Source organism: Coregonus clupeaformis, chromosome 5, assembly GCF_020615455.1.
Source record: "Coregonus clupeaformis isolate EN_2021a chromosome 5, ASM2061545v1, whole genome shotgun sequence".
Lineage (NCBI taxonomy): Eukaryota > Metazoa > Chordata > Actinopteri > Salmoniformes > Salmonidae > Coregonus > Coregonus clupeaformis.
Genome location: NC_059196.1, coordinates 1,910 through 12,717, shown reverse-complemented (window position 1 = coordinate 12,717; position 10,808 = coordinate 1,910). Strand labels below are relative to the sequence as shown.

General features: G+C 42.6%; 1 protein-coding gene and 1 pseudogene across 1 annotated transcript; both read right to left on the bottom strand.

The window, feature by feature from the left end:
• Positions 1–4,160: 4,160 nt before the first annotated feature.
• On the bottom strand, positions 4,161–5,848 carry LOC121557900 (28S ribosomal protein S23, mitochondrial). The gene is given in 6 exon segments (XM_041871361.2): positions 4,161–4,419; positions 4,814–4,896; positions 5,028–5,105; positions 5,199–5,271; positions 5,274–5,371; positions 5,656–5,848. Coding segments are annotated over 6 exon segments (534 nt in total). The 5' UTR covers positions 5,700–5,848; the 3' UTR covers positions 4,161–4,261.
• Positions 5,849–7,013: 1,165 nt separating this feature from the next.
• On the bottom strand, positions 7,014–10,231 carry LOC121556723 (annotated as a pseudogene).
• Positions 10,232–10,808: the final 577 nt, after the last annotated feature.

Here is a 10,808-nt window from a genome sequence, read left to right as displayed (position 1 = left end):
TGCTTGTGTAACCGGTGTGAAATGGCTAGCTAGTTAGCGGCGCGCGCTAGTAGCATTTCAATCGGTGACGTCACTCCCTCTGAGACATTGAAGTAGTTCTTTCCCTTGCTCTGCAAATGCCTCAGCTTTTGTGGAGCGACAGGTAACGGTGCTTTGAGGGTGACTGTTGTCGGTGTGCAGAGGGTCCCTGGTTCAAGCCCAGGTAGGGGCGAGGAGAGGGACGGAAGCAACACTGTTACACTTGGTGTGGTTATCAATGCATAGGCAATTTTTTCACACTAGCATTGATAAAATAATTGTATTAAGTAATACTAAAATGTTACTGTGCATGGAGTAAATGTGTAATGTGATGGTATTTTAACATCCCAAAACACATTTGAATAATAAAATATTCAATCAGTTGTCTTCCTCAAATGAAATGGATGATGAAGCAACCTTTGCAAGAGTGTGGCATATTGTTTCCGAGGCCATGTAACCACTTAGGGGACGCACAGCAGTGGGAAAACAGCTCAATGCACGATACTTGTACGGCTCCGGTTAACTTGAATAAAGGACTTATGTTTTAAAGAACAGTTGTTTTCTTTAGTATTTATTGGACAAGATAGGAGAACAGGAGGGAATCTGATTTAGACTAATTGGTCCTCACCTCGCGGCTCAGACACTTCATTCAGGATAAATGTAGTTATCCCTGAGTTAACCTGTCCCAGAGCAGGTTAGATCTGAAGGATTCGTTGCCATAGAAATGTACCTGGCTACAACGTAGGCCACTTTCGTGGTACCGGTTATCCCAAGTTGAACACAGAGTTACCCAAAGTTACCTGCTAACTCTTCAAACTACATTCGTAGTTTAGGTCTCTGAATATTGGTCCTAGAAAAAGTGAGTGTGAGCTGCCGACACACTCCAGTCAGTGTGTGAGTGTTTTCCTGTACATACAGCTGTCAGACAGTCGGTCCACAAACAGAAACAAAGTATGTTAGTTAGGCTTGCCATGAGTCCATTTAAATTTGATGACCACTGAAATTGGATTGCCAATTTGAATTCTGGCTGTTTGAACGCCTATTGTTACATGTTTACATACCCTTTCTATGCAAGATTAACATATGAATGCATTATGAGAATGAACTGTTGTAGTGTCTTAGAATTGCCCAGCCCAAATCAATAGCTCTTCCAGGTTAAACTACACATCAGGTGAAAAACGGTCAAACTTTAGTCCAAGCGTAAGTGATTTTTCCTAGGCTAGGCTGTTTAAGGTGGAAAAGGATGGTATGACAAGGACATCATAATGACTACTTGGTATGCAGGATATCAAATGTCAAAATTAAACATGACATTAAAAATATATATTTAAACTCCCTCATCCACTGCCTTGCAAATTGTGATACAGTTATCCCTCAAAGTGACTGACAAGCCAGGCTTTATTGTAAGCAATAGAAAGGCAAAACAATTAAGCTGCTTTCAGACACTGACTGTATAATGCCAACGAGATGAGATATCTTTGTGAGAGCACTGCCAGTGAGCAGGAAGACAAAGACAGAGTGGGAGAAAGAATTGAAGAGAAAGAAAGTTCAATTTACATTTCATTTTGACCCATTTATGAATAAGGAAAAATGGAAATACAGCCATTGAATGGATTATTGAATGTTCTATTGTATATAGGCTATGGTACAGTGACTATATAAATTCTACAGCCCCTTACAAACCAGAATTAAAACACATTAAATTATATATTTTTACTGATCTACAGAACCTAGGCTACCCAACATTTCAAGGAGAAAATCCATTGTTACATATTTAATGAATTCAGTTTTATTTTATACCACTGATCACATTTGACAACCAACCAGGTGCCAGGTGTAAACAATAGTTTTGTAGTTACATATACACAGAACACCGCCCTAACGCAGAATTCTCGCCCAAACACTTTTCACTTACAGAATTAATCTTTAAATGCTTTTGACGGCATCTAGTCTCTCCTCCACAGCCCAATAATGGTGCTTCTTTAGAAATCTGTGCCAGAAGCAGTAAACTGTTATCCACGCTCAACTCCAGTGACAAAGAGAATGGCATTTTGATCACTAAAATTCCAGGCCATGCTCAATTGGAATCATTTGCATCCAGAGTCTGGCAGATATTTTTTTTTTTACCTGCCTGAAAATACATTATGAAAGGAAATATTGAGAAATCTTGGGGCTGCTGCCAAGAAGCCATCTACTGCCAGACAGTGTTTCTCTAGTTTTTAAGACCTCCTTCGTAATGTTCATTGTATTAATTCTGTCTTAAAACAAAGGTTGCTCTCCACATTTCTCCACCTGGAACTTACAAACTCAACCATTCAACACATACAGAAAGCACGTCAGAATATTCATGTAGGCTATATGCTCACCCACACCTCTACAGAAACTATATTATTTAACCCTTAAAATAAGATAATGGAAAACAGTGAAAAATCACATCTTTAAGGATTGCATCAAGCCACAGGTTTTGCCAACACACCCCACTGACTGTCCGTTTCTCCCCTCTGAGCCTATGGATACGGCAGACAGACAAGGATTGTTCTTCTCATTCCCAACCCAACTCTCTCCCTCCTTCCCTGATTCTTTCCCTCCCATCCCTCCTCTACATCTCTCCCTGATTCTATCCCTCCCTTCTGTTCATTAGGCCCTCAGACAGTCTTGCCATCCATCCGCCACAGAATTGCTTTCTCTTTGACTGTGTGCAGACAATCACCCATTCCATTACGCTGGTGATATCATTTCTCCTCTCCATGCGAGCGCAGAATAGACTGTGAGATGGACAGTTCTCTTTCGATAAACAGAAAGACGGCTGATAATGAGAAACGCCGCCAAGGTCATCTCTTTGAAAAGACGGTGGAGGAAAGAGAGGGGGGGAACTGTGGTACCTGGAAAACGCTCATGGATGCTAGTTTTTTCCAGAGCAAATAACCCCGACCAGTGCTTCTCCAAGGCTCTAGATATAAGCCCTCCTTAGATGTATTTTTAAATGGCAGTTGAACTGCAGGGCTGCTAGGTCATATAGTGGATCAAAGTCTCTACAAGCGGTGAGAACAGGAAGACTGATGATTATCCTGATTAGAGAGAAGAGAAAAGGTAACCTGCAGAGGTTCTAATAACTGGTTACTTGGTATGTTATTCAGGTATGCTTTGAGATGTTATTGAATCTGAAATATATATGGAAAAATACAGATATGTCAAGATTATGTTCAGAACAACATGCAATGTTGGTGTGGTGCTCATTTGAATTGTGGCAGTAGACACTAATCTTAATTTAAATATAGTTTTGTGGAGTTTAATTATTAATAATTCAGTGGGATAGGTGTTGATGTCAATCCTTTCCTATTTACTCACAATTTCTCATCCCCAGTCGGCTGATGTGGTTATGTGCTCAGTAGTATTTCTCTGTGAAGCAATATGGCATTAATATCTCCATTTCATTCCAGAAGCTCAGGCAGACACTGCCGAATTACACTGTCACAGCAGCAAATGGAGAATGCAATATCAACTCTCACGCACAGCTTGCTTGTCTTGCATGAGTGTTCTGCAGCGTGACTGAAAGATACCGGAGGATGAGCAACAGAGGAAAAGAGGCCACATTCTAGAATACATAATGACTTTACTGATCACTCGGTGCCAATCGATCATCACAGCGACGTCACCTCATATCAACAGGGGTGGACTGTCAAAAGTCTGAAAGCACACTGCAACGTAACCATCATCTTGCAAGTGAATCCTCAAGAGTTCAATAGGACATACAGTAGATGTTACACACACTGAATATACATTTACAGCCTTATGCATAACACCAGTCTTACAGGGTTCCAGACCAGAAATGTACAATAACTTGGACTCCTACACATTACCGCTCAAAAACCTTAGGTCAAGACGGAGGGTCGTGAAAGCTGACCTGGCCCACCCAGAAAAACTGAACAAGAAGTATTTCTTGTTGATCCACATTGTTCAGAAAGTCTGGACTGAGGAGTATCAGCCTAGTGTTGGACAGATACTGAAAGTCCCCTTTTTAGTCAGTGGAGGTGGATGGTTGGTTCCATCAGTTGAGGCTGCTGAGGGGAGGACGGCTCATAATAATGTCTGGAATGGAGCAAATGGAATGGCATCAAACACATGGAAACCATGTATTTGATACCATTCCACCTATTCCGCTCCAGCCATTACCACGAGCCCGTCCTCCTCAATTAAGGTGCCACCAACCTCATGTGGGTTCCATCTAGGTGAAGAGCATGGTTCAAGCCATGTTGCAGAGGCCTACTGTGGAGTCACTGGTGCTTGTGTTGGCGTCTCTTCTCCTGGTGTCTGTGTTTCGCCAGTTGCATCTGTTTGCAGTTCCGCCAGCATGTCTGTCAGCTTCATGCCCAACACTGGATCCCTGGTCTCTGACGCCACCTGCAGGTCAACCGGCAAAAGTGCAGCCATTCCGTTACAAACAGAAGGTCTTGTGATTGTAAGTGATTAGTATACACACTATATATATTTACAAAAGTATGTGGACACTCCTTCAAATTAGTGGATTCAGCTATTTCAGCCACCCCCATTGCTGTATAAAATTGAGCACACAACCATGCAATCTCCATAGAAAAACACTGGCAGTAGAATGGCCTTACTGAAGAGCACAGTGACTTTCAACGTGACACCATCATAGGATGCCACCTTTCCAACAAGTCAGTTTGTCTGCCCCGCTACAGCTGCCCCAGTCAACTGTAAGTGCTGTTATTGTGAAGTGGAAATGTCTAGAAGAAACAACGGCTCAGCCGCGAAGTGGTAGGCCACATAAGCTCACAGAACAGGGCCGCCGAGTGCTGAAGTGCGTACTGTTTCTCCAGCTCTCCCCAGCTCTCTAACTCTGTGTGCATCTCCACAAACCTACACAAAGGAGAAAATAAAAAAAACTTTATAGAACTGCAGTAGTTAGTATCCAGCATTGCAGACATGTGGAATCCCAAAACTTGACGAACCTTTGATCAATGTGATTAATTGTGAAGATTTGCCCATACCTTTGGCATGTTGAAACAAAGTTGGATTTGGAGAGATCAAAAGCTCTGGGCCCTGTTCCATACACCTCATATAATTTCCTGGAACAGACACCGGTGCTGATCAACATTTCCAATCCTAACAGCTTTTGAATGGCAGTAAAAACTTTAAGGCAAACCGTTTAATTAGCTTACGCTCTGATTTCATCCTCTCTGTAGAAGATGTCAGGCACAGCATCTTCTTTCTTCCCATAGATCTTGGCCACTGTCTGACATAAAGTGGGTCTTTCTTGGGTGGAAAGGTCTTGTATACATCATACCAAATGGGCTTGTCAGACTGTTTGACAACTCCAGAACGCATAAGATCTCTGAAAATGAAAATGAAACCAGTGAGCCACCAGCAAAAATGTAAACAATGGAGCAAATGCATCCCATGCATTCTCAATTTCACATGCAAAGCGCTATCTAGATAACGTTAGCATTCATTTCTATTATGCGGAACCATAGCCTTGATAGCATTGGCTGAAAAGACACTCAACCATCAAATAAAATTGTATCTAGCTAAACTTAGTTAGCTAGCAAACTCTAAAGGGTCTAGAAAACTAGATAGTATCCTCCAGTAACCTTGAATGACAGAAATTAAACTGGCTACCGCGTGAACACTGTTCCGAATTTTTCAAGTCGACTTCCAGCCATAATGGACTTGAATTTAACTACACTATGAGTGTAAAATGCAGCTAGGTAATTATCCAGTAAACTCAAAGATCATAGTTAGCAACACCAACTACAGAGGCTCTTTTCACCAGCATGGACGACCACCACTTCCGCATGTCATTTCTGCAGGGATAAACTGCACCGAAAGCGCGCTGTAAAAACTAAGGGCACGTTCCAGATCGTCTACATTTTAAGCGCTGCGGTCACTGATATTCTTCTTCTTCTATGATATCATGGCGGTCCGCAAACAATCGTTTAAGTGCATGCCGCCACCTACAGTGCTGGAATGTACGCTCAATCATGATCTGCCCAATTCTATACTACCATGAAAAGTAAATAAAAAAACAAATAAATCCCTACTAACTTCTACCAGAAACTCCAGCCCTGACATTAGGTCCCCTTACTACAGGAGCAGCCATGGAAGCTCCATCATTCCACACTGTAGTTCCACCAATCTGTTTTACAGCCTCTGCATATGATACATCATGACTAAATATATCTCTCTGAGCCACTCTTGCCTCTCTCTGCACCTGGCATCCACCAAATGCTGCACTATGTTACCCCCACAATTACAACACTTCACATTGCTCCCACATTCACCTTATTCATGTTTCCCTCCACACTTGGCATATCTTTTCCTTCCTTTACATTGAACAGCTACATGTCCCATTCTTTGGCATTTAAAACACTGCAATGGGGATGGGACAAATTCTCTGACATTGAAACTAAGGAAATCTATCTGTACTTTCCCAGGCATAAACTTCTCAAATCTCAGCAGCACTGATAGACTTTCTCTTCTTTGACCTTCTTGCGGTCACTGATACTCTGAACCAGAGGCTTGCAAGAAGGCATAAACTACAATGATTATGTAATATTATTTTTATTCAAATTAATATTCACAACATGTAAAACACATTTGGATTACAAGCATATTCCCATGATGTATAATTCAGATTCAACAATCCCACATTCCATTATATATTGTACAAACACTACAAAAACGTATCACCTATGCAACTATAATCTATCTTTAATATCATGGTGTGAATGTAAATGTTATAATCATCTCTTTGAAATATACTTACAGTGCTTTAATAATAAAGTGAAAACTGTGAAATTGGGTACTTTTTCAAACAGTGTGCCAAATGATGTCTATCTGGTTTGTTTGGGACCACCAACAGCTACAAACATGTTCCAAAGTGACAATCCTAATCTGTCAACAAAAACAAAAACAGGGCATCACAAGCAGAGAGACAAATGCATGTTATGTGTAGATCTTTCTCCATCCCGATCACCTCACTTCTGAAACTGGTCTCCAAAAATATCCTCATGGTACCTCTTCTGAATCTGCAAATAAAGAAACAAAAATACAAACCATACAAGCATTGTAAAACACTGTCCACTTATTGTAACTAGATTAAGATGCATCATGGCATTCACATTAGTTTTCATATTAGTGATTGAGAGGAAAGGTGAACCAACCTTTAGTTGGGCCAGGTATTCTCCTGCCTTGGTGAGGGTGATGCCAAGCTGGCTGCTCAGAATATCCTGTACTGCTAGAGTAACTCCCTGGGCCATGTTCACCCCCCCCCACACACGTAGAGGTGACCCTCCTTCTGGTGCAACACACTCAGCACCTCCCCTGCCATCCTCTCCCTCAGGACATCCTGGACATAGACCTGCTCACACACAGAGGTCAACGGTTAGGAATAGGAGGCACAGTACAAGGAGATAGGAACAATTTTAAGCTTCAACCTTCACTTGAATCTTAAGCCAATCAGATTCAATCAAGCTTTTCAAGTGCTCACACAGTACATGATTTGTTTGTAAATGACTTAATGCAACAGTACCTTTGGGTGACCTGGCTGGCGGAAAATGTGGATGTAACACTCTTCAGGACCCCTAGCCTTCTCATCTCCAGTGTCTCCTCTTTGTATAAAGGGTCTGTCTCCGAACTCTGGCAGCCAAACACAAGACTCATAGGACTTCCAGAGAACCCTGCCAAGACAAAACCATAGCCCTTAAGGTCAGAGATCTTGTATCAACAGACACACAGACAGACACACAGACACACTCACACTACCTGGGTGTTTCATGTCATGTAGCCGTTGTTGCCAGAAGCTTCGGAAGGGAGGGATGCCACTGCCAGCCCCCAACAGAATGACTGGAGTGCTGGGCTCTGCTGGGAGGTGGAACCCACCTGAACTGTAAACAATAACACAATCAGTTAGCTTCACTTGAAATAATAATCTCAATCAATTATACTGGGGATAGGCTACAACCAATCATTTGGTGCAATTGGAGAAAGTATCAGCCACTGACATACGTATGTTACAGTACGTTCTATACCTGTAGATGAAACATGGTACAAGGTCTCCTTTCTTAATGGTATTCAGCCAGGTGCTGCAGACCCCGTGGTGAAGAGGACCCTGTCCATCTAGAGGTTGAACAGTACAGAAAAATACAGTACAGTTACTTTCACAGCCAAGAGATAGCAGTTCAAATTCCTTTCAAAGCATTTGATAACTGATGTATTGTCATTTCTAAGTTGAGTCGCCCTGTCCTGTACCTTGGATAAGAGTATTTGCTAAGTGACTAAAATGTAAAATCTAATGTCCGGTACCTTGTGTGTAATAGTTGAGCACCATCAGAGTGAGATGTAGCTCATTGGGGTGAAGCTGAGGGGAGGAGCTGATGGAGAGAGGCGTGGCTTGAGCAGGGGCAGCTGGCTGAGGAGAAAGGGTGCAGAGGGTTCTAAAGACAGGAACTCCTCCAGGACTTCCAGTAAGGTGGGAACACGGAACGTTTTCCAGGTCATGTACTCCTGAGATTCCTGATGGAAAATTAAGACAGAAGCTAAATAACGAGCAAAATATCTGTTTATATAATGTTTTGGGAAAGTGCATAGGCTTTCAGAGTTCTATGTATGAAATAGTGCTACAGGTATGGATGATTATTTTCTTAAATTCTATATAATTCCAAAGGGTGGTAGGTTAAAGGCTCTTCTTTCATGATATATCTCTTTTTTATTTCAAGAGACAATAATGAACACTACATTAGTCCTTGAGACAAACAGGAGTTACCTTTGCCAAGGTCAGCAGACGCTGGCTGTGCCCCTCCTGTCTCGCCAGCTGAGAGAGCTTGTGGAGGAGGTTCTGACAGGGGGGCGTGGTCACATCCAGGAAGTAGGTGAGTGCCTGAGACAAAGGGCATGCTGGGATGCCAGTTTTTCTCGTCATCTGTTGAGAAATAGAAATGCAGAGTAATCTTAACAGTGGCCATTTTTCGAAGACGATGTCTTCCTAAAAAAAATCTGATTTTACAGTGGTTACCTCAATCAGCACCATTATTAATGAATAGTGTTGTACCTAGGCAGGAGTCAGAGCGGTATTCCAGTCGTAGGCACTGGTTGGTTGGGGGCGTATGGGGAAGGAACTTTAGGATGCCAGCCACCAGTTGAGGTAGATTCCCTGGGAAAACACCAACATAGTCTCCTGGAGCAAAGTTCATGACCTCTGCACTTCTCTCCCTCTCCAGCTCCACCAGAATGGTGGACCGGCTAGAAACAAGAATGACAATGCTGAATTAAACCCTGTCAAAAACATTGTGTCCTGTCAAAAAACATTGAGTCCTGTCAAAAAACATTGAGTCCTGTCAAAAACATTGAGTCCTGTCAAAAACATTGAAAGTATTGCAAAAATAACATGCTAGTGGGTAAAAAAAAAATACTGTGGCAGATGACAATAACTGAACCTTGAATGGAGGCTCTATAGATTCTGTCTCCTCTTCAGTTTCATGGGGAAGACAGTTTTAGAGTGAATGGCTGAAAGTGCTGCGAAAGAGAGGACAGTGAAAATCATCACGTACAACTGGCTGACTGAAATACAAGATTTGTTTATAATGCTTTATAGTGCTACACCAGTCCCTTGTCAAATGTTCATCCCCTGGCCCAGGTGTAGTACCTGTGATGTGGTCCTGGGGGCAGCTCTCCAGCGCTACGTGCTATCTCAGGGGGTCCCAGGCCTCGCAGAGTCGCTCTGCCCCAGGGAGCTGCAGACTCAGCTGTCCCTGGATGTTGAACTCCTTATAGGCATCCTGGAAGCAGAGCAAGCGTGCTTAGGCTCAATGATTAAATACACTATGTAGATCAAAATGATATGCAAATGCTTATGAGATTAAAGATCATAACAGGTATTTTTTGTAATGTTACTTGAGCATATAGTAGACATACCAGGAGTATGTTAATATGTATACTATAAAATATACTGCAAACATGATCGTCAACACATAGCTAAGATCCACTTTTAAGCCAGAGAGCCATCCTCCGTTGTCCGTCCACTTTGAGAGTGGTGAGAGCCCAGTCAGAGAAGGCCTCCTCCTGCCCATTCAGTTCATCCCCCTCTCCAGTGGGCGTCACCCGCTCTGCCCCCAGCTCCTCCAGATTGGCATCCACGGCATGGACGAACACACAGAACTGTGGGTACATCCTCGAGCCCAGTCCAAACACACAGTACCTGGGGGAGGAGAGGGGAGATAAGAAAAGTTTCAAAACCAAAGAGAGGTGTCAGAGACGGTAGTCAAGCTGCCACTTCAACAAATTAGTACATCTTAAAGACATGTACATCACAGGAGATTGGTAGCACCTTAATTGGGGAGGACGGGCTTGTGGTAGTGGCCGGAGCGGAATAAGTGGAATGGTATCAAATACATCAAACACATGGTTTCCATATGTTTAATGCCATTCCATTCGCTCCGTTCCAGCCAACTGGCTGAATCGATTCAGTGGCTAGCTTTGCACTTAACTGGCTAACAGTAGCTACTAAGGGTAAGTTATAACCTACATTTGTGTTTCGTTTTTACATACTGGTAACCAGAGTCATTCAAGGGAATTCGGGACATGGGTGACTAGTTAACGTTAGCTTGGCTCTCTCTGTGTGTTCGTGCCGTGGGAGGAGGGGTTTTTTCGTTGGCAGAGAGCAATGTCTAGCTAGTATGCTAACTATTCTAGCTAACTAACTGGCTGAATAAGTTGACGACGGACTCATTCAAACTGTCAAAACTAACCCAAAACTTTACACAATGTTAGACACG